At 39.5% G+C, this 22,532-nt stretch overlaps 2 protein-coding genes and 1 long non-coding RNA gene across 8 annotated transcripts in view; all 3 read left to right on the top strand.

Annotated features, from left to right (window-relative positions):
- The window catches only part of LOC122999404 (ubiquitin carboxyl-terminal hydrolase 37-like), a 36,990-nt gene extending 22,860 nt beyond the window's left edge, over positions 1-14,130 (top strand). Inside the window, exons 4-10 of one of the 6 annotated variants that reach the window (XR_006407726.1) lie at positions 11,749-11,880; positions 11,995-12,118; positions 12,213-12,364; positions 12,675-12,774; positions 12,914-12,990; positions 13,135-13,657; positions 13,781-14,130. Coding sequence is in view for 2 of the 6 variants with exons in the window: in XM_044376283.1 (XP_044232218.1) it covers positions 11,749-11,880; positions 11,995-12,118; positions 12,213-12,364; positions 12,675-12,774; positions 12,914-12,990; positions 13,135-13,405 (856 nt within the window). In the remaining 4 variants the exon portion in view is untranslated. Of the gene's footprint in view, positions 1-6,954; positions 7,308-10,335; positions 10,667-11,748; positions 11,881-11,994; positions 12,119-12,212; positions 12,365-12,674; positions 12,775-12,913; positions 12,991-13,134 lie in introns of those variants that run through there. The other 5 variants (XM_044376283.1, XR_006407729.1, XR_006407727.1 and 2 more) reach the window with 5 other exon arrangements.
- Positions 3,800-5,068, top strand: LOC122999409 (ubiquitin carboxyl-terminal hydrolase 37-like). The gene is made up of 3 exons (XM_044376290.1): positions 3,800-4,389; positions 4,512-4,643; positions 4,758-5,068. The coding sequence occupies exons 1-3, from the start codon at positions 4,232-4,234 to the stop codon at positions 4,945-4,947; spliced, it is 480 nt and encodes a 159-aa protein (XP_044232225.1). The 5' UTR covers positions 3,800-4,231; the 3' UTR covers positions 4,948-5,068.
- On the top strand, positions 5,726-6,151 carry LOC122999410. Its single transcript, XR_006407730.1, has 3 exons — positions 5,726-5,746; positions 5,886-5,962; positions 6,137-6,151. It is a non-coding gene; the product is annotated as an uncharacterized LOC122999410 (long non-coding RNA).
- Positions 14,131-22,532: the final 8,402 nt, after the last annotated feature.

Raw genomic sequence — 22,532 nt, 5'->3', positions numbered from 1 at the left:
ATTCAACACTGGAGCTGTTCTCAAGCTTTAAACAGAGTTAGTCAAAGTCAACTGACTCAACAGATGATCACACATACTATTAGTGATGTTTCCAAACTTGTAAACTTTACTATTTGTAACTGATCACAATGACCAATTTCTTCTGCTTCCATCTGTCTGTATAGAGGAAAGTGTTGGTGAAATCATTTTGAGGCAACACTTTCCACATCACCCCTTCAAAAGTGCTTCTTTGATCTGAAACATAAACATATCATTAGAGATGGTTCATTTTGAGATTGTATTTCACTTATTGTACATGTTTGCTCTTTTGGTTTACTGACATATTTCAGTTCCAAGCATGAAAAGAAAAATATGTTTGAAAATTACTTTTATATTACACATATTAAATTGACTGTAAGAAGTATTTGCTTTTGGGCTAACCTGCAGTCAATGAAATAATGGTGAAATTAAAATATTCCCCATTTTTCTGGGGACACCCAGGAACTCCATCAAGGACCCCTGGGGATCCCTGGGGGTCCAGGTTGAGACCCGCTGATCTATACTATCAAAGTTAATGCCAGCAGAACTCTTTATTTGTCAGCTTGGGTTTTGCACTTTGGTAGATGACATGTTTCACTATTATCTTTCACATAAACTAAATACAGTCTGTGGTTATTTCGAGGTACATCTGTCATTTCTTTCTTTCTTTTAAACCTTTCTATGAAAAATACAGTTATTTATTTTTAACATGATGTTTTTATAAAGCAGCAATGATTGAACTGAGTAGAATATTTGAGAAAATGATGTGAAATTAAGTTAAAGTTTACGTCTGCGGCAAAGCAGAACAAGGACTGTTAGCAGGTGTTGTATTGAAAACTGTTCCCCCTTAAGGTGTTTCCCTTTACCTTAACCTGACAGAACGACATAAACCATCTTTGGGGAAAATGTATTTGTTGTGCACTTTGTTTTTTTAGTTTGGCTGATGTCCCATCCTCTAACATGGAGGGATTTATGAACTATACTGCAGCTTCACTTTTGGGGAGCTGTCATGTCGTCCATCTTTATACAGTATTCTGACACCTGGAAAACATCCAAAACTGCAACAGCACTAATATGACAACCCAGACAGGAAGACCTTGTCAAGAATTTAACACTGGGTAAGGAACTTTATTGTCCACAGGTACTTTTATATTTGATAGTCAGAGTCATGAGAAGATGGATGTCAGTTTCATATTGGTGCATTCAGTACAGAGATAGATATAGACGTGTTTAGCCTAGCTTAGCTCAAAGACTGGAAGCAGGGGGAAACTGCTAGCCTAGCTACATCAAAAGTGAAAAAATACACATTCAAACAGCTCAAAAGCTTTGTTATTTACATGTTTTATCTTCTTAACTAGTTACCAAGCTCATTACCACTCTGTGAAAAACTTTTTAATGCACCAAGTGGCTGTTGTTTGAGAAATAGCTCAACTCTAACTAAAATGTCTGCCGCTAAAATGTCTCATTTTCTTTTTCTACATGTTAAATGAGCAAGAAACAACATGTCGACAGCTTTGAGGCGGTTGGAAGGTGTTTCTTTTCACTTTGGATGGAGCTAAGCTAGCAATTTCCACCTGTTTCTACAGTAGCTAAGTATTTGAGCTAAGCTAGGCTACACACATCCTGCACTGGACATGCAGACAGGAAACTAATATCTTCTTCTCATCTGACCCTGGGTAAGATGGCAAACAAGGATATTTACTGAAATGTCAGTTTTTATTTAAAGAACATTTTGAATGAGGTTTATTTCTATTTCTATTGTGGTATTGGTAATTTTGCTTACGTAACGTTAAAGGATCTAAATGTTTGTAGCTAGCTAGTGGGGGAATTACAGTATATACAGTATTTAGGGGCTTAATGAACCTCGGATGGGTCACCTGGGCGACGGTCTCTGATTGTTGAAAGATCTCAAACACCCAATGACCTCAGGAAACATCACTGATGATGTATGATGTCGCAAAGCACTTTTTTTTTACATATCTGCATAAATTAGAACTATTGATTATGACATCACGGCATTCTGGCTCCTTTGATTAAAATTCATATATAACTGACAGTTCAGTTCGCCTGCTGTAACAGACGAGTACAGTTTGACCTTCAGTTTTAAGTGTTGGAAACAGTTAGCAAGATGTTTGCACTGCGTCGTTTTCAGAAGAAGGTTCGTTTCACAGATTAACTACATTTTTCTGTAAATATTGTAATATTCATGTGACCTGGTGAACTGAAAAAGTTGGCATTGTTTAGTCTTTGAGAGTCAAATGTCTTGTAGATACTTTAAGTGAATTTAACTTATATCAGTTATGAATGCACATTATTTTTCTATTAATATTCAACTCATTTTTCTTTTTCTGAGTAGAAACCTGCGGAAAGTATTGTGGCACATGAGAGCCAACAGCGCCCCGGCTCTCATGAGAGGTAAATAAATTCATAACTGTTATTTTACCATTGCTCTACCTATTTCTTCATTTCTACAGTCAGTTTCATAGGCTACCTTATTTAGTTTTCTGGATGATTTTGTTTATTTTAAGTGAAAAACCCCTTGAAACAATTCTTGAAAATGATTTATGATTTATTCATGGCTACAAGTGATACAAACAACTGTGTGTGTTTCTCTTTACCAACAGTGTTGCTGCCACCACTCCAGCTTCAGCCACGTCTGCTGAGGCTGGAAAGCAGACTAAGATCAAGAAGGTTCCTTGGAGGAACCGGCTCTTCGGTCACCCTGAGGTATGTTTGACAGAAAGTGTCAGAGCTTCATATGAACCTCATTTTAGTACACTCTAACATTTATATTTAAACTTTTTAGTTGTAAGTAACCATAAAAACTTAGTTTGATATAGTTTACTCATATTGTTGTTTTTTCTTTTTACTCTACAGAAGAAGGAAACCAAGGAGGTCGAGGAAGGAAAGGAGAGGTAAGAAACCTCATCCTGAATATTTTTTAGGTTTTTTTTAACTATCACTTTTAGTTTAGTGAAGGATTTTTCTGAGTAGTATCGTAACACTGGTACCCAACCTGGGGCTCAGGGCCCCTCTGATGGGTCACAATATAGAGCACATGATTAGTGACAAAGGATAGAAGGAAAAAAATGATTGTCCCACTACATAAATGTATTTTCTAAGATTTATTCATATTATGTATTTCTCTTTAGCACTTGTGAGCCAAAACCAAAGGCCACAAAGACTCCTTGGTGGCGTCGGCTCCTTACATGCTGCAAGGTATGTTTGACAGAAAGAGCCAGAACTCAACATTAACCAAATAGTAACCAATCTGGACTAAGAGAGAAAACTTATATAGTTTATTTGTCTGTGCATTATTGAACCATGAGAGTTTTCTAATCTTCCAACAGAGAAAACATCGGGTCGCTCCGGCTGCAACCAGCGACGAAGAAGAGGAGAAGAAAGAAGAAAAGAAGATCAGAAGGTAACGACACTCATTTAATGCTGCTTTCAGTATCTGTCAGAAGTAAAGAAAGTCACTGAATATTGATCTTCATTGATATTTCTCTATTCACTGCCTGTAACATAATCTAGTCTTTTTAGTATAAATTAGTTTCACAAGAACAAATCTCACTTGGACATATGATCACAGTGCAGTTCTTTGGAGTCTTTCTGTCACTTAAGTTCCAATAATGAATAAAATAAACACAATCTGTTTTTTCCTCCATCTGCAGCTCTCCAGCCGGAAACTGTCACCTGGACGAGGTCGTGGCATTCAGTGTCGCTGTTGAAGAGTTCCTCCTGCCCGACCTCAACCCGTTGACGGTACAGCTCCGCCAGGATCAGTTTAGCAGGTAGTTAAAACCCACCTCCACATTTACTAATGATACTAAATATCAATATCTTAGATTACAAAAGCTCAGCTTTAAATGTTCATTTAGTTTTCCTTTAATCACAGAAGAGTTTTCTAAAATACAGCTGATCATAATTAAAAGTAGAGGTGTTTTTTTATTATACTGCTGAATTAAACAATCTTGAACAGCATCATGTTTTTGCTTGAGACTGTCAGAGGTCAGAGGTCGTAATTAATAGAAAGTCTGGAAGAAATGTAATAAGCAGACCTTGAATGAAGACTTTAACATCAAATTGTTTCCCTTGATAAGAATGAATTTTAAAGCTCATCTTTGTTTGGAGTAAGACGACTTGTAACTTGAGAGAAGGGTTCAAGTGTTTTTTATGTTTTTGTTCAGCAGAGAAAATATTTTTTATGTAGATGGTTAGAAGAGTTGGCCAACTGACAGATTTTTATAAGAGTGAGATCAAACCTCTTGTCCTGTTTATCGACCACGTGTGTTTGTGTTTTTGTAGCACCAAAGGGAGTCAAGTTGGTGTCGGTGATGGTGTCAGGGGGAGCACCATCAACCACTTCGGGTGAGTTAATCTGAACAAGAACTATGCATCAAATCAAGCTACAATATCTCTAGTAGGTTTGTGATTAGTGAAGAATTGATAATGTTGACGTGTGTTTTGACTCACTGTGTTTTATGTGTCAGCTTTCCAAATCTTGGTCAGAGTTGTTACATCAACTCCAGCCTGCAAAGCCTCCTCACGCTGGAGGACTTTGTCTCCGATGTAAGCCGCCAAGATTTGGTCTGGAGTTCACTCCCTGAGGCCCGACTGATGAGGTACAGCAGCTCACACACTCATTCATGTCTTGCTCAGGTTTATCTACAAACTCCAAAAACAAAATGTAATAACATATCTAACACATCTCTTCATTTTTCTTACGCCCTCTGCAGAACCTTCATGGCCATCAGAGATGCCCGCGTGTCCACAAGCGCCAAAAGTAAAGTCTGCCTCCTCCGCTCATTCAAGGAGGCGGTCTCAGCCCAGGCTCCAGAGTTCAGGGATCATCAGCAGAAAGTGAGTCACCTGGTTTTTTGTTTAGTTATTTGCACTTCCTGCTGTTGGTTTCTCCTCTGTGTATAAACTCATCTGTGTGATTCTTTGTGTTCAGGACGCTCATGAATTCCTGACCTCGGTCCTGGACCAGATGAGGAGCCTGTCTCCCTCGCTGCAGGAGACTGCTGCCAACATGGGCACTAAGTACACCTGCCCTGTTGAGGATCACCTGGTGTTCAAGATGGAGAACACCAGGACATGCAGCAGGTAAGACTACACAGTAAAACATCTCATACACACACGTGTAGTGTGTCAGGGCAGGTTACTACTGCTGCAGATTTTGAAATATATCAGCAGACTTCTTTCTTTGTGTAGTGTTACATGTGGTCAGAGACAAAAGTTGGAGATGATTTCTGAAAATCTGAAGTGTTTTGAAAAGCTGTAGGAGCTTCGTTGGGCTCTTTGCCTCAAACTTAATTTACCAGATTATGGTTACCTTGCCTACCTCCTGCACAGTTAGCTAATATTGGATTATTATTATAACCCTAGTAATGTTAAATTAACTGCATGCTCCATTTTAGCTGATGTTCACAAACTAGCGAGATGAAATTATTTCATGAGAATAAATTAAACAAAGCAGTATGATGCAGCACTGCGTCCCCCTAATAACCTGGTCAGGAAACACTTCTGGTCTGGTCCAGTTGTGGTACACAGTACCTCCAGCAGGAAGTCTTCTGATGACCTCTGTGGCTGTATTTTCATGTGTATTGTTCCTTTAATGTGCAGGTGTGGCGCTCAGTCCAGAAGGCAGGAGGAGTTCACTAACCTGTCTCTGGACTTAGTTCCTGGTGGCTCCGTAGAGAAGATGCTAGAGGAGTACCAGAAGGTAAGTTCCACCTGTCCTCCTTAAGTCACATCATCACTGACTGAACACACACACTCAGCACTTCTGTGTTTGTGGACATAGTTTGGTTTAGTTACTCAGTTTATAACACACAGCCTGTTGTCTCTGTGCTGTTCTGCAGGAGACAGCGTTGGACTACAAGTGCGAGTGTGGAGGGAGCGAATCGAGCCAGAAGCCGGCCTTTGAGACCCTGCCGAGGTGAGCGACATCACATCCATCATAAATGTTGTAACACCTGACCTGATTGGTTCCCAAACTGGGCTTCATTATCCCTAAAGGATCCTTGAGATGCAAAATGTTAAGTACAGGAAATAGAATATAACGCAGTAACAATTTTGCTAACCATCTTGTTCTCTTTATCTGCTTCTACAGTGTGCTCATCCTCCACATAAAGCGCTTCCGCTTCACCCCTTCCTGGCAGCTGGTGAAGGTGCGTGACCCCGTCATGCTGAACAGGGAGCTGGTGGTGTCCTCCAAACAGGTAAAGAAATACAAACCTTGCCCGAGAACAAACAGAAACATGAAAGTTAATATGTAGACTGTGTGTGCTGTTGTTTAGTGTGTTTGTGTGAAGCTAACTTTTAATAACTGTGTTCATTGTCAGGGTGGCGGCTGCTACAGCCTGGTCAGCATCGTCAGTCATCTTGGGGCATCAGGAGACAAAGGTATGAAAATCACACACCGAATGCTGAATGTGGCTTTCTGTAGTCCTCTTAAGTGGACTCAGACATGTTATAGAGTCTTTCAGTGGTGAAAAGAACTACTGACAATCTCAAAGTGTTAACAACCATCTCTCTCCTGATAGGACACTACATCTGTGACAGTGTCCATCCTGATGAGCGTCCGGACACGACAACTGACCGCTGGCTCACCTTCAACGATGCAGCGGTCAGTGAGACAACTGGCGTGTCTGTGTGTAAGGAGCGGCAGAAATCAGCCTACATCCTTTTCTACAAGAGACAGGTAAGAAGACAACGCTGTCACATCCTGCACTGAAGTCCAGAAGAAGAGGGACAGTTTGAAACACACCATCAGTGTATTTACTGTGAGTCTCTTGTCTGTATTCTCAGGTGTAGAACAGGGTGTAGGGCGGAAGGAGCAGCGACCTGAACGCACCAGGGGCCAAATGAAGAGCGTGTGAGGATCGTCATCATCCACTCCAGAGGAGCAGCTGCGGTAAGAGAGGAGAGATGATGGACGAGGAGCCGACGTGACCAGGAGCAGCCGGAGGATCCCCCAGCCCATAGGAGGATGGGCCCCCCGAGAGCCTGGTTCCTCCCAAGGTTTCTTCCTCTCTGAGGGAGTTTTTTCTTGCCGCTGTCGCCTCACATGCTGTGTTAATACACCAGCATCTGGCTTGCTCTCGGGGGACAACTGTAAAAAGAAAGCGTAAGAAAATCAAATCAATCTGATTTCTAATTGGATGATTTTCAATTAAGTTATTACAAAAAAAGTCTCTCTCTCTCTCTCTCTATATATATATATATATATAGAGAGAGAGAGAGAGAGAGCCTAACATAATAAAAACTTTTCTAACATTGAATATGTGGTTTAATGGTTTTAAATGATGTCAAACCTTAAAATGAACTCTAAAACTGACAGATAACCAATGAAGAGAGGTCTGAATCAAGGTGATATGATGGTCTTATGAGTATGTCCACATTGTGCTGCTTTATACTTGTGCTACATTTCAAGAAACGTACACTCTACATTTATCTGAGTTGTACAGTGGTGGGGTGGTAGTTGGGAGGACTGGGACAAAGAAATCCCAGTTGTCCAGTCTGACAGACTGAGCTGTGTGCTCGCAGGTTCTCTTCACATACAAACACACACATTTAATGTCTGAACCAAGTCTACAGGAGAATAAATGAGCAGCACTCGTCTAAGTGATGCAGTCCTACTGTCACCTGACGTGAGGGTATCCTGATCAAGGTTTCTACTCTTCTGCTCAAGATGAAGAGGAAAGAATAATAATAAAAACATGGAAGGTGGTGCTGACAAGATATATATATATATGAACCAATATTAGTCATATTTCAAACAATCAACTCAATGTATAACAATTTATTGGCTCCAACATACACCACATAGATCATTTCTTCAGAGAGCAGCACATTCAATAACTGAACATACTGACATTGAGTTGTGTTTTGCTCTCAAATGATGTTGAAACAGCAGCATTCATCAAAAACATGAACCTGTTTTTCAGAAATCACTTAAGTGCACTGTATTAACTTCCAACATTTCAAATTCTACAGTCAAAATTTATGCCTCAAAAGTGTTTTTGCTTCGTCTTTGGACAGGATTCAACACTGGAGCTGTTCTCAAGCTTTAAACAGAGTTAGTCAAAGTCAACTGACTCAACAGATGATCACACATACTATTAGTGATGTTTCCAAACTTGTAAACTTTATTATCTGTAACTGTACACAGTGACCAATTTCCTCTGCTTCCATCTGTCTGTGTAGAGGAAGGTGTTGGTGAAATCATTATGAGGCAACACTTTCCACATCAGCCCTTCAAAAGTGCTTCTTTGAACTAAAACATAAACATTTCAGTTGACAGTCATTCATTTTGAGATTGTATTTCACTTATTGTACATGTTTGCTTTTGTGGTTTACTGACATATTTCAGTTCAAAGCATGAAAAGAAAAATATATTTGAAAATGACATTTATATAAAATATAATTAAACTGACAGTAACATGCATTTGCTTTTCACAATGAGAATTTTCCGCCCAGCTTAAACCAATCAGATCACTGGATCATTTTATTGTTGCAGGCTTTCTATTTCCACTCTGGTTTTAAATCTGAGCTTCTAACAAATGGAGAGATCATTTACAACACTAAACACATGATGATTTGAGCTGCATTTAAATAGTATAAAGTTTATTTATCCCTGGAGTGAAGCTGACAGTGTGGATGATTTTACACTCTGATTCCATCACTGCAGCTCAGAATAACATGAGACAACTGTGATGATAACTGAAAATGAAAACAAAATATTGTCTTGTATTAGAAAAATAATCCACACTGTTAATTGGCTCCCAGGATTATAAATGCAACATTTGGGTCAGATAGACCTCATCAGTCATTAACTACTTTTACACTCTTTGCTTCAGTAGCAGAAACAGTCTGGCATTACTTTAAGTTTCTTTTTTTATGTGACATATTCAGAATGATTTCTTCATCCTCCAACTAAATAGCAAAAATACTTACTCTCTACTTAAGTCATATATAATAATTCCTACATGTATTTTAAGTCGTAGCCTACTTTTAATATGTGGAAATTATTTCTAGTGTTTCTACATCTTCTTATTCTGTTGTATGATTACGGGCTCATTTACATTTCACTTTGTTGAATATGACTTTTTTCTGTCTCTTAAACAGAAGTTTTCTGCAGGTACTTTGCATCACCGTTTCATCTCATATCATGAAGTGTTTCATTCATGGTTCTGATGATGTCACTCGTAATTATCAACCCCGCCTCTTTCACATGAACGCGCTCATAGCTGGAAAACTCAGAGTTGACTGAGCTGGTTGATAAGCAGCTTCGTAGTACTGGTTATCTGGACGGCCAATGTTGGGTTGAGTGAAGCCAGATAACCAAAAGATATCCTGGGTGTGTTGAACTTGTTTCGTAGTGCAGGCCTCTGATGTGGTGCACATTTAAACACAGGATCCAGGAAGCTGTTTCAACAATTTATTGTAGTCAAGAGTGGATTTAAATGGTTAACAGTTGGATGGTGGATGTTTTCTTTTTTTTATCATTAATGAATCCACAATCTGGCGTTTCACTCATTTTCTGCTTAATATAGGATCAAACTCAGGAATCTGGCATATAAAAAACAAAAACAATCAGTTAACATTCAAACAATTCATGCCATATCAACCAAATAAAATATAAAGATGAAAAGTTCATATTGAACTAACACGGGTTCTCTCTTTGTTGTGCCTGGAATGGTTTGGAGGGAAAAGAGGGAGTCGCAGGCCTGAAGGGTGGAGTTATATAATCTTGTGTTAGTGGTCTAGTCAGGAGTGGATTTCTATGCAATGATGCAGGTCGGGTGGAGACTTGTGATTTAACAGGTTGAAATAAATCTCCCATCTAATGTGGTGAATAACTAGTTAACTAATTAGCAAGCTCATTACCACACTGTGAAATACTTTTTAATGCACCAAGCAGCTGTTGTTTGAGAAATAGCTCCAACTCTAACTGAAATGTCTGCCGCTAAAATGTCTCATTTTCTTTTTCTGCATCTTAAACGAGCAAGAAACAACATGTCGGCAGCTTTGAGGCGGTTGGAAGGTGTTTCTTTTCACTTTGGATGGAGCTAAGCTAGCAGTTTCCACCTGCTTCTACAGTAGCTAAGTATTTGAGCTAAGCTAGGCCTGGACTGACCCAGGTGACCCAGTCCGGGTTGACAGTTCAGTTTGCCTGCTGAAACAGACAGACAATTACAGTTTAATTCTAATAGAGCTTTATATGTAAACTTTTTAGCTGTAAGTAACCATAAAAACTTTGTTTGATATAGTTTACTCATATTGTTATTTTTTCTTTTTACTCTACAGAAGAAGGAGACCAAAGAGGTTGTGGAAGGAAAGGAGAGGTAAGAAACCTCATTCTGAATTTTTTTTTTTTACTATCTCTTTTAGTTTAGTGAAGGATTTTTCTGAGTAGTATCGTAACACTGGTTCCCAATCTGGGGCTCAGGGCCCCTCTGATGGGTCACAAGATAAAGCAAATGATTAGTGACAAAGGACAGAAAGAAAAAAATGATTGTCCCACTACATAAATGTATTTTCTAAGATTTATTCATATTATGTATTTCTCTTTAGCACTTGTGAGCCAAAACCAAAGGCTACAAAGACTCTTTGGTGGCGTCGGCTCCTCACATGCTGCGAGGTATGTTTGACAGAAAGAGCCAGAACTCAACATTAACCATATAGTAACCAATATGGACTAAGAGGGAAAACTAATATAGTTTATTTGTCTGTGCATTATTGAACCATTAGAGTTTTCTAATCTTCCAACAGAGAAAACATCGGGTCGCTCCGGCTGCTACCAGCGACGAGGAAAAGAAGAAGAAGAACAGAAGAACAGAAGGTAACGATTCTCATTTAATGCTGCTTTCAGTATCTGTCAGAAATAAAGAAAGTCACTGAATATTGATCTTCATTGATATTTCTCTATTCACTGCCTGTAACATATTGTCTTTTTACTATAAACGCAAGAAAAAATCTCACTTGGACATATGATCACAGTGCAGTTCTTTGGAGTCTTTCTGTCACTTAAGTTCCAATAATGAATTAAATAAACACAATCTGTTTCTTCCTCCATCTGCAGCTCTCCAGCCGGAAACTGTAACCTGGACGAGGACGTGGCATTCAGTGTCGCTATTGAAGAGTCCCTCCAGTTCCTTGGAGGGAAAAATGACCTCCTGTCAACTGAGTTGCCCGACGTCAACTCGTTCATGGTGCAGTTGTTCCAGGATCAGTTTAGCAGGTAGTTAAAACCCACCTCCACATTTACTAATGATACTAAATATCAATATCTTAGATTACAAAAGCTCAGCTTTAAATGTTCATTTAGTTTTCCTTTAATCACATAAGAGTTTTCTAAAATACAGCTGATCATAATTGAAAGTAGAGGTGTTTTTTTTATTATATCGCTGAATTTAACAACTTTGAACAGCATCATGTTTTTGCTTGAGACTGTCAGAGGTCAGAGGTCGTAATTAATAGAAAGTCTGGAAGAAATCGAAAAAGTGGACCTTGAATGAAGATTTTAACATCAAATTATTAAGAATGAATCTTAAAGCTGATCTTTGTTTGGAGTAAGATGGGGAGTCAAGTTGGTGTCAGTCACCATCAACCGCTTCAGGTGAGTTAATCAAGCTAAAATATCTCTAGTAGGAGGTTTGTGATTAATGAAGAACTGATAATGTTGACGTGTGTTTTGACTCACTGTGTTTTATGTGTCAGCTTTCCTAATCTTGGACAGAGTTGCTACATTAACTCCAGACTACAGAGCCTCCTGACACTGGAGGACTTTGTGTCTGATGTCAGCCGCCAGGATTTGGTCTTGAGTTCACTCCCTGAGGCCCGACTGATGAGGTACAGCAGCTCACACACACATTCATGTCTTACTCAGGTTTATCTACAAACTCCAAGAACAAAATGTAATAACATATCTAACACATCTCTTCTTTTTTCTTGCACCCTCTGCAGAACCTTCATGGCCATCAGAGATGCCTGCGCGTCTACAAGCGCCCAAAGTAAAGTCCGCCTCCTCCACTCATTCAAGGAGGTGGTCTCTGTCCAGGCTCCAGAGTTCAGGGATCATCAGCAGAAAGTGAGTCACCTGGTTTGTTGTTTAGTTATTTGCACTTCCTGTTGTTGGTTTCTCCTCTGTGTATAAACTGATCTGTGTGATTCTTTGTGTTCAGGACGCTCATGAATTCCTGACCTCGGTCCTGGACCAGATGAGGAGCCTGTCTCCCCTGCTGCAGGAGACTGCTGCCAACATGGGCACTAGATACACCTGCCCTGTTGAGGATCACCTGGTGTTCAAGATGGAGAACACCAGGACATGCAGCAGGTAAGACTACACAGTAAAACATCTCATACACAGACGTGTAGTGTGTCAGGGCAGGTTACCACTGCTGCAGATTTTGAAATATATCAGCAGACTTCTTTCTTTCTTCAGGAGAGTGAGTGAGAGTGAGATCAAATTCATTTATGAGAATAAATTAAACAAAGCAGTATGATGCAGCACTGCGTCCCCCTAATAACCTGGTCAGGAAACACTTCTGGTCTGGTCTAGTCGTCGTACACAGTACCTCCAGCAGGAAGTCTTCTGATGACCTCTGTGGCTGTATTTTCATGTGTATTGTTCCTTTGATGTGCAGGTGTGGCGCTCAGTCCAAAAGGCAGGAGGAGTTCACTAACCTGTCTCTGGACTTGGTTTCTGGTGGCTCCGTGGACAAGATGTTGGAGGAGTACCAGAAGGTAAGTTCCACCTGTCCTCCTTCAGTCACATCATCACTGACTGAACACACACGCTCAGCACTTCTGTGTTTGTGGACATAATTTGGTTTAGTGACTCAGTTTATAACACACAGCCTGTTGTCTCTGTGCTGTTCTGCAGGAGACAGCGTTGGAGTATCGGTGCGAGTGTGGAGGGAGCGAATCTCGCCAGAGGTCGGCCTTTGAGACCCTGCCAAGGTGAGCGACATCACATCCATCTTAAATGTTATTCTTCATTATCCCTAAAGGATCCTTGAGATGCAAAATGTTAAGAACAGGAAATAGAATATAACGCAGTAACAATTTTGCTAACCATCTTGTTCTCTTTATCTACTTCTACAGTGTGCTCATCCTCCACATAAAGCGCTTCCGCTTCACCCCTTCCTGGCAGCTGGTGAAGGTGCGTGACCCCGTCATGCTGACCAGGGAGCTGGTGGTGTCCTCCAAACAGGTTCATTCTCAGGATGGCAGCTGCTACAGCATGGTCAGCACCGTCAGTCATCTTGGGGTATCAGGAGACAAAGGTATGAAAATCACACACCGAATGCTGAATGTGGCTTTCTGTAGTTCTCTATCGTGGGCTCAAATATGTTACAGAGTCTTTCAGTGGTGAGAAGAACTGCTTTCAATAAATCTCCTTTAATGTCGTTAACCTGCATAACCTCTGCTGCATCTCAAAGTGTTAACAACCATCTCTTTCCTGTTAGGACACTAAATCTGTGACAGCTTGCATCCTGATGAGCGTCCAGACACGCCAACTGACCACTGGCTCACGTTCAACAATGAAGCAGTCTATGAAACAACCAGTGTGTCTGTGTGTAGGGAGCGGCAGAAATCGGCCTACATCCTGTTCCACAAGAGACAGGTAAGAAGACAATGCTGTCACATCCTGCACTGAAGTCCAGAAGAAGAGGGACAGTTTGAAACACACCACCAGTGTATTTACTGTGAGTCTCTTGTCTGTATTCTCAATGCTCACCACCTGCAGAGTAAGCATTGAGGTTGACGGCAGATGATGGATGAAGACGCTAGGAGCCAACGTGGCCAGGAGCTGACGTGGCCAGGAGCAGCCTGAGGATCCCCCAGCCCGTAGGAGGATGGGCCCCCCGAGAGCCTGGTTCCTCCCAAGGTTTCTTCCTCTCTGAGGGAGTTTTTTCTTGCCGCTGTCGCCTCACATGCTGTCCTTTTAATACACCAGCATCTGGCTTGCTCTCGGGGGACAACTGTAAGAAGAAAATACAAGAAAATCAACAATTTCTAATTGGATTAAATTATGAACAATCTACATATATTTATATAAATGGAGCCTAACAAAATAAAAAGCTTTTTAAGATGTAATATGTGGTTTGATAGTTTTAAATGGTATTAAATCTTAAAATGAACTCTAAAACTGACAGGTAAGCAATGAAGAGAGTTCTGAATCAAGGTGATATGGTCTTATGAGTATGTCCATATTGTGCTGCTTTATACTTGTGCTACATTTCAAGAAACATTCGCTTTACATTTATCTGACAGTTGTACAGTGGTGGGATGGTAGTTGGGAGGACTGGGACAAAGAAATCCCAGTTGTCCAGTAACCTTTCAGGCTCACTTAGAGGTCTGACAGACTGAGCTGTGTGCTCGTGTTGCTCCCATGAATCACAGTGGACCATAGACTGTAAAAAAATATGGCCGTAGTCACCATGAAGTCGCCCACTGGTTTGCGAACTGCCGTTTTGAAGCCTCGAGTGTAGCGATTTGACCATCGCCATCTTGTATTTGGCCGTCGCCGTGTTTGATTTTTGGAGCCAAAAGTGACGATATTTGAACGAGAGGGTGGAGCTGACCATAGCGCTAGCTGCTAGCTTGGTTAGCACGGTGCATTTACAATCCATGGTCAACAGTGATAATGCTAATGCGAATTTTCGCTAGCGAAAAACACGCCTAAAACCGTTAAAACAAAATGTACTCACCGGAAAAACTGATCATCCGACTCATTGATGGGTCTTATATTACAACCAAACGCTGAACAAGAGTTTGTTTGGGGGCCCACGATGTTACAATTAACTTTAGAGAACTGAAAACACACTGAAATGGCGGCAGCAACGTCCATACGCAATGGATACGTTACGTAAGCAACGTTGTCGCCGTGGTAGCGACTTGTCAATCACAACGTAGCCACGCCCTAAAGCACATGCTGCTTTATCGTCCATTTTACTCTAAATGGGGCCATAATTTACAAAATGAACATCATGCTATATGGAAGAAGACTTGAAACTAGCAAGTGAGACCATAAAACCGTTAGGAAACAGTTTACTGAGGTAATAAATCAAGAGAGAACTAGGGTCATTTTCTCATAGACTTCCATACAATCGGACTTCTTTTTGCAAGCAGTGGAGTCGCCCCCCTCCTTCATTTTCAGCGCCGGAGGTTGCCGCTTGCACTGGACTCAGGATGAACTTTTTTTTTTTTTTTTTTTTAAAGAGGGATGCTTTTAATCTTAAAGAATAAGTGAAACAAATGGGAATGCTGGTCTTCAGTAGGTTTACTCTAGGTGTAACTGCCAACTGAACTGGCTTAGAACAATCTACAATATAGGGCAACAATCACAGTATTGTATAAAAATCACAGTATCCCAAAATAATGATACATTCTCGAAACAAATCCATTTAAAATCAATAAACTGTATCAGAATTCCAATAAAAATAAAATAGGCTTATAATAAAGTATTAGAAATTACCCATTCTAATATATCAAAAGGTATTAAAACTCAATCATTGATATACAATTCTTATGACTAGTATATTTCACAGAAAACAATATATGAACCCAAAATGACAATAAATTAAATGGTATTACAACTATTACAAGCTCTTTTCTATAAATTTACTTACTACTGAAATCACATATTCAGTGCTAAATACAATATATCTTAGCTATATTTACAATGAAGCTTGATTCTGCACTCTTATTTACATGACATTAGCCCCATGTGAATATTTACCGTTGCTATGGCAACAAGTGACCGCTGACGTTAGCATTAGTTAGCTTAGCTTAATCGTCCGACAAACAATAACCCATAAAATTACAATTCAACATATTTGAACGAAATCAACAACAGCTACCAACAGTTATAGTCCTTACAATCTTAGCGAATGTGCTCTCACAGGTTAGGTTGTCAAAATGAGAGAAATACCAGCTTAAATCCCTGAGGAGCTACGTTAGCATTAGTGACGGTTATATCCTCTGGCAGTTACCTTACGTTACAGTTCCCTCAAACAATATAACAAAGCACAATACAAACTATAAAGACAAAATATCTATTAAGGGTAGACTACTGATCAAATCTGAAGGTGCTTAGGTGACATTTACCCACCTGAAAGAATAAATGAAAACAAACGGTGATCTTGCTGGTCTTCAGTAGCTTTACTCTATGTGTAACTGCCAACTGAAGAACGCATCGCAAACCAGCCGTTTATATACCGACATTTGCTCTCGTGCCTTTACTCAAATCAGTAATGCATTGAATTGAATGGGGTAATGCATTGAATTGAATACAAAATCGATTTCATGTACATAAAATAGTGTTACAATTGAGTGGGAAAATATACATAAATACCATATAAGTTACACTAGCAGGCTCTCTTAACATACAAACACATATTTAATGTGTAAACCAAGTCTACAGGAGAAGAGTAAATGAGCAGCGCTCGTCCAAGTGATGTAGTCCTACTTTCACCTGACATGAGGGTATCCTGATCAAGTTTTCTACACTTTCTTGCTCAAGATGAAGTGGAAAGAATAATAATAAAAACATGGAAGGTGGTGCTGAGAAGATATATATATGTGTGTGTGTGTGTGTGTGTGTGTGTGTGTGTGTGTGTGTGTGTGTGATTCCAAGTCATATTTCCAACAATCAACTCAATGTATAACAATTTTATGCCACAACATACACCACATAGATAATTTCTTCAGAAAGCAGCACATTCAGTGATTGAACATATTGATGTTGAGTTGTGTTGTGCTCTCAAATGATGTTGAAACAGCAGCATTCATCAAAAAGTGCACCGTATTAACTTCCAACATTTTGAATTCTATAAATATATATTCTACAAATATATGCCTCAAAATGCTTTTGCTTTGTCATACTGGACACAGTGTGTCCATAGCATACTTTTTACTACAACTGATATGCAAATGACATCCCATCTGTCAGTGACGGAGTGAAATGTTTATTTGTAAGTCTCCAAAATCTCAGTTTAGTTGGAGAAACAATCAATTGAATTACCTTTGGACAGGATTCAACACTGGAGCTGTTCTCAAGCTTTAAACAGAGTTAGTCAAAGTCAACTGACTCAACAGATGATCACACATACTATTAGTGATGTTTCCAAACTTGTAAACTTTACTATCTGTAACTGATCACAATGACCAATTTCTTCTGCTTCCATCTGTCTGTATAGAGGAAAGTGTTGGTGAAATCATTTTGAGGCAACACTTTCCACATCACCCCTTCAAAAGTGCTTCTTTGATCTGAAACATAAACATATCATTAGAGATGGTTCATTTTGAGATTGTATTTCACTTATTGTACATGTTTGCTCTTGTGGTTTACTGACATATTTCAGTTCCAAGCATAAAAAGAAAAATATGTTTGAAAATTACTTTTATATTACACATATTAAATTGACTGTAACAAGCATTTGCTTTTGGGCTAACCTGCAATCAATGAAATAATGGTGAAATTAAAATATTCCCCATTTTTCTGGGGACACCCAGGAACTCCGTCAAGGACCCCTGGGGATCCCTGGACTCCAGGTTGAGACCCGCTGATCTATACTATCAAAGTTAACGCCAGCAGAACTCTTTATTTGTCAGCTTGGGTTTTGCACTTTGGTAGATGACATGTTTCACTATTATCTTTCACATGAACTAAATACAGTCTGTGGTTATTTCGAGGTACATCTGTCATTTCTTTCTTTCTTTTAAATCTTTCTATGGAAAACACAGTTATTTATTTTTAACATGATGTTTTTATAAAGCAGCAATGATTGAACTGAGTAGAATATATGAGAAAATAATGTGAAATTAAGTTAAAGTTTACGTCTGCGGCAAAGCAGAACAAGGACTGTTAGCAGGTGTTGTATTGAAAACTGTTCCCCCTTAAGGTGTTTCCCTTTACCTTAACCTGACAGAACGACATAAACCATCTTTGGGGAAAATGTATTTGTTGTGCACTTTGGTTTTTTAGTTTGGCTGATGTCCCATCCTCTAACATGGAGGGATTTATGAACTATACTGCAGCTTCACTTTTGGGGAGCAGTCATGTCGTCCATCTTTATACAGTATTCTGAAACCTGGAAAACATCCAAAACTGCAACAGCACCAATATGACAACCCAGACAGGAAGACCTTGTCAAGAATTTAACACTGGGTAAGGAACTTTATTGTCCACAGGTACTTTTATATTTGATAGTCAGAGTCATGAGAAGATGGATGTCAGTTTCATATTGGTGCATTGAGTACAGAGATAGATATAGACGTGTTTAGCCTAGCTTAGCACAAAGACTGGAAGCAGGGGGAAACTGCTAGCCTAGCTACATCAAAAGTGAAAAAATACACATTCAAACAGATCAAAAGCTTTCTTATTTACATGTTTTATCTTCTTAACTAGTTAGCAAGCTCATTACCACTCTGTGAAAAACTTTTTAATGCACCAAGTGGCTGTTGTTTGAGAAATAGCTCAACTCTAACTAAAATGTCTGCCGCTAAAATGTCTCATTTTCTTTTTCATTTTCTTTTTCTACATGTTAAATGAGCAAGAAACAACATGTCGGCAGCTTTGAGGCGGTTGGAAGGTGTTTCTTTTCACTTTGGATGGAGCTAAGCTAGCAGTTTCCACCTGTTTCTACAGTAGCTAAGTATTTGAGCTAAGCTAGGCTACACACATCCTGCACTGGACATGCAGAGAGGAAACTAATATCTTCTTCTCATCTGACCCTGGGTAAGATGGCAAACAAGGATATTTACTGAAATGTCAGTTTTTATTTAAAGAACATTTTGAATAAGGTTTATTTCTATTATCTCTATTGTGGTATTGGTAATTTTGCTTACGTAACGTTAAAGGATCTAAATGTTTGTAGCTAGCTAGTGGAGGAATTACAGTATATACAGTATTTAGGGGCTTAATGAACCTCGGATGGGTCACCTGGGCGAAGGTCTCTGATTGTTGAAAGATCTCAAACACCCAATGACCTCAGGAAACATCACTGATGATGTATGATGTCGCAAAGCACTTTTTTTTTTTTACATATCTGCATAAATTAGAACTATTGATTATGACATCACGGCATTCTGGCTCCTTTGATTAAAAGTCATATATAACTGACAGTTCAGTTCGCCTGCTGTAACAGACAGACGAGTACAGTTTGACCTTCAGTTTTAAGTGTTGGAAACAGTTAGCAAGATGTTTGCACTGCGTCGTTTTCAGAAGAAGGTTCGTTTCACAGATTAACTACATTTTTCTGTAAATATTGTAATATTCATGTGACCTCGTGAAGTGAAAAAGTTGGCATTGTTTAGTCTTTGAGAGTCAAATGTCTTGTAGATACTTTAAGTGAATTTAACTTATATCAGTTATGAATGCACATTATTTTTCTGTTAATATTCAACTCATTTTTCTTTTTCTGAGTAGAAACCTGCGGAAAGTATTGTGGCACATGAGAGCCAACAGCGCCCCGGCTCTCATGAGAGGTAAATAAATTCATAACTGTTATTTTACCATTGCTCTACCTATTTCTTCATTTCTACAGTCAGTTTCATAGGCTACCTTATTTAGTTTTCTGGATGATTTTGTTTATTTTAAGTGAAAAACCCTTGAAACAATTCTTGAAAATGATTTATGATTTATTCATGGCTACAAGTGATACAAACAACTGTGTGTGTTTCTCTTTACCAACAGTGTTGCTGCCACCACTCCAGCTTCAGCCACGTCTGCTGAGGCTGGAAAGCAGACTAAGATCAAGAAGGTTCCTTGGAGGAACCGGCTCTTCGGTCACCCTGAGGTATGTTTGACAGAAAGTGTCAGAGCTTCATATTAACCTCATTTTAGTAGACTGTGACATTTATATTTAAACTTTTTAGTTGTAAGTAACCATAAAAACTTTGTTTGATACACTTTACTTATATCGTTGCTTTTTCTTTTTACTCTACAGAAGAAGGAAACCAAGGAGGTCGAGGAAGGAAAGGAGAGGTAAGAAACCTCATCCTGAATATTTTTTAGGTTTTTTTAACTATCACTTTTAGTTTAGTGAAGGATTTTTCTGAGTAGTATCGTAACACTGGTACCCAACCTGGGGCTCAGGGCCCCTCTGATGGGTCACAATATAGAGCGGCTGATTAGTGACAAAGGATAGGAGGAAAAAAATGATTGTCCCACTACATAAATGTATTTTCTAAGATTTATTCATATTATGTATTTCTCTTTAGCACTTGTGAGCCAAAACCAAAGGCCACAAAGACTCCTTGGTGGCGTCGGCTCCTCACATGCTGCAAGGTATGTTTGACAGAAAGAGCCAGAACTCAACATTAACCATATAGTAACCAATCTGGACTAAGAGAGAAAACTTATATAGTTTATTTGTCTGTGCATTATTGAACCATGAGAGTTTTCTAATCTTCCAACAGAGAAAACATCGGGTCGCTCCGGCTGCAACCAGCGACGAAGAAGAGGAGAAGAAAGAAGAAAAGAAGATCAGAAGGTAACGACACTCATTTAATGCTGCTTTCAGTATCTGTCAGAAGTAAAGAAAGTCACTGAATATTGATCTTCATTGATATTTCTCTATTCACTGCCTGTAACATAATCTAGTCTTTTTAGTATAAATTAGTTTCACAAGAACAAATCTCACTTGGACATATGATCACAGTGCAGTTCTTTGGAGTCTTTCTGTCACTTAAGTTCCAATAATGAATAAAATAAACACAATCTGTTTTTTCCTCCATCTGCAGCTCTCCAGCCGGAAACTGTCATCTGGACGAGGTCGTGGCATTCAGTGTCGCTGTTGAAGAGTTCCTCCTGCCCGACCTCAACCCGTTGACGGTACAGCTCCGCCAGGATCAGTTTAGCAGGTAGTTAAAACCCACCTCCACATTTACTAATGATACTAAATATCAATATCTTAGATTACAAAAGCTCAGCTTTAAATGTTCATTTAGTTTTCCTTTAATCACAGAAGAGTTTTCTAAAATACAGCTGATCATAATTAAAAGTAGAGGTGTTTTTTATTATACTGCTGAATTAAACAATCTTGAACAGCATCATGTTTTTGCTTGAGACTGTCAGAGGTCAGAGGTCGTAATTAATAGAAAGTCTGGAAGAAATGTAATAAGCGGACCTTGAATGAAGACTTTAACATCAAATTGTTTCCCTTGATAAGAATGAATTTTAAAGCTCATCTTTGTTTGGAGTAAGACGACTTGTAACTTGAGAGAAGGGTTCAAGTGTTTTTTATGTTTTTGTTCAGCAGAGAAAATATTTTTTATGTAGATGGTTAGAAGAGTTGGCCAACTGACAGATTTTTATAAGAGTGAGATCAAACCTCTTGTCCTGTTTATCGACCACGTGTGTTTGTGTTTTTGTAGCACCAAAGGGAGTCAAGTTGGTGTCGGTGATGGTGTCAGGGGGAGCACCATCAACCACTTCGGGTGAGTTAATCTGAACAAGAACTATGCATCAAATCAAGCTAAAATATCTCTAGTAGGTTTGTGATTAGTGAAGAATTGATAATGTTGACGTGTGTTTTGACTCACTATGTTTTATGTGTCAGCTTTCCAAATCTTGGTCAGAGTTGTTACATCAACTCCAGCCTGCAAAGCCTCCTCACGCTGGAGGACTTTGTTTGTGATGTCAGCCGCCAAGATTTGGTCTGGAGTTCACACCCTGAGGCCCGACTGATGAGGTACAGCAGCTCACACACTCATTCATGTCTTGCTCAGGTTTATCTACAAACTCCAAAAACAAAATGTAATAACATATCTAACACATCTCTTCTTTTTTCTTACGCCCTCTGCAGAACCTTCATGGCCATCAGAGATGCCCGCGTGTCCACAAGCTCCACAAGTAAAGTCCGCCTCCTCCGCTCATTCAAGGAGGCGGTCTCAGCCCAGGCTCCAGAGTTCAGGGATCATCAGCAGAAAGTGAGTCACCTGGTTTTTTGTTTAGTTATTTGCACTTCCTGCTGTTGGTTTCTCCTCTGTGTATAAACTCATCTGTGTGATTCTTTGTGTTCAGGACGCTCATGAATTCCTGACCTCGGTCCTGGACCAGATGAGGAGCCTGTCTCCCTCGCTGCAGGGGACTGCTGCCAACATGGGCACTAAGTACACCTGCCCTGTTGAAGATCACCTGGTGTTCAAGATGGAGAACACCAGGACATGCAGCAGGTAAGACTACACAGTAAAACATCTCATACACACACGTGTAGTGTGTCAGGGCAGGTTACTACTGCTGCAGATTTTGAAATATATCAGCAGACTTCTTTCTTTGTGTAGTGTTACATGTGGTCAGAGACAAAAGTTGGAGATGATTTCTGAAAATCTGAAGTGTTTTGAAAAGCTGTAGGAGCTTCGTTGGGCTCTTTGCCTCAAACTTAATTCACCAGATTATGGTTACCTTGCCTACCTCCTGCACAGTTAGCTAATATTGGATTATTATTATAACCCTAGTAATGTTAAATTAACTGCATGCTCCATTTTAGCTG

Source organism: Thunnus albacares, chromosome 16 (genome assembly GCF_914725855.1).
Source record: "Thunnus albacares chromosome 16, fThuAlb1.1, whole genome shotgun sequence".
NCBI classification, from domain to species: domain Eukaryota; kingdom Metazoa; phylum Chordata; class Actinopteri; order Scombriformes; family Scombridae; genus Thunnus; species Thunnus albacares.
The sequence above is the reverse complement of the archived record's forward strand: the minus strand, read 5'-3'. Positions and strand labels throughout refer to the sequence as shown.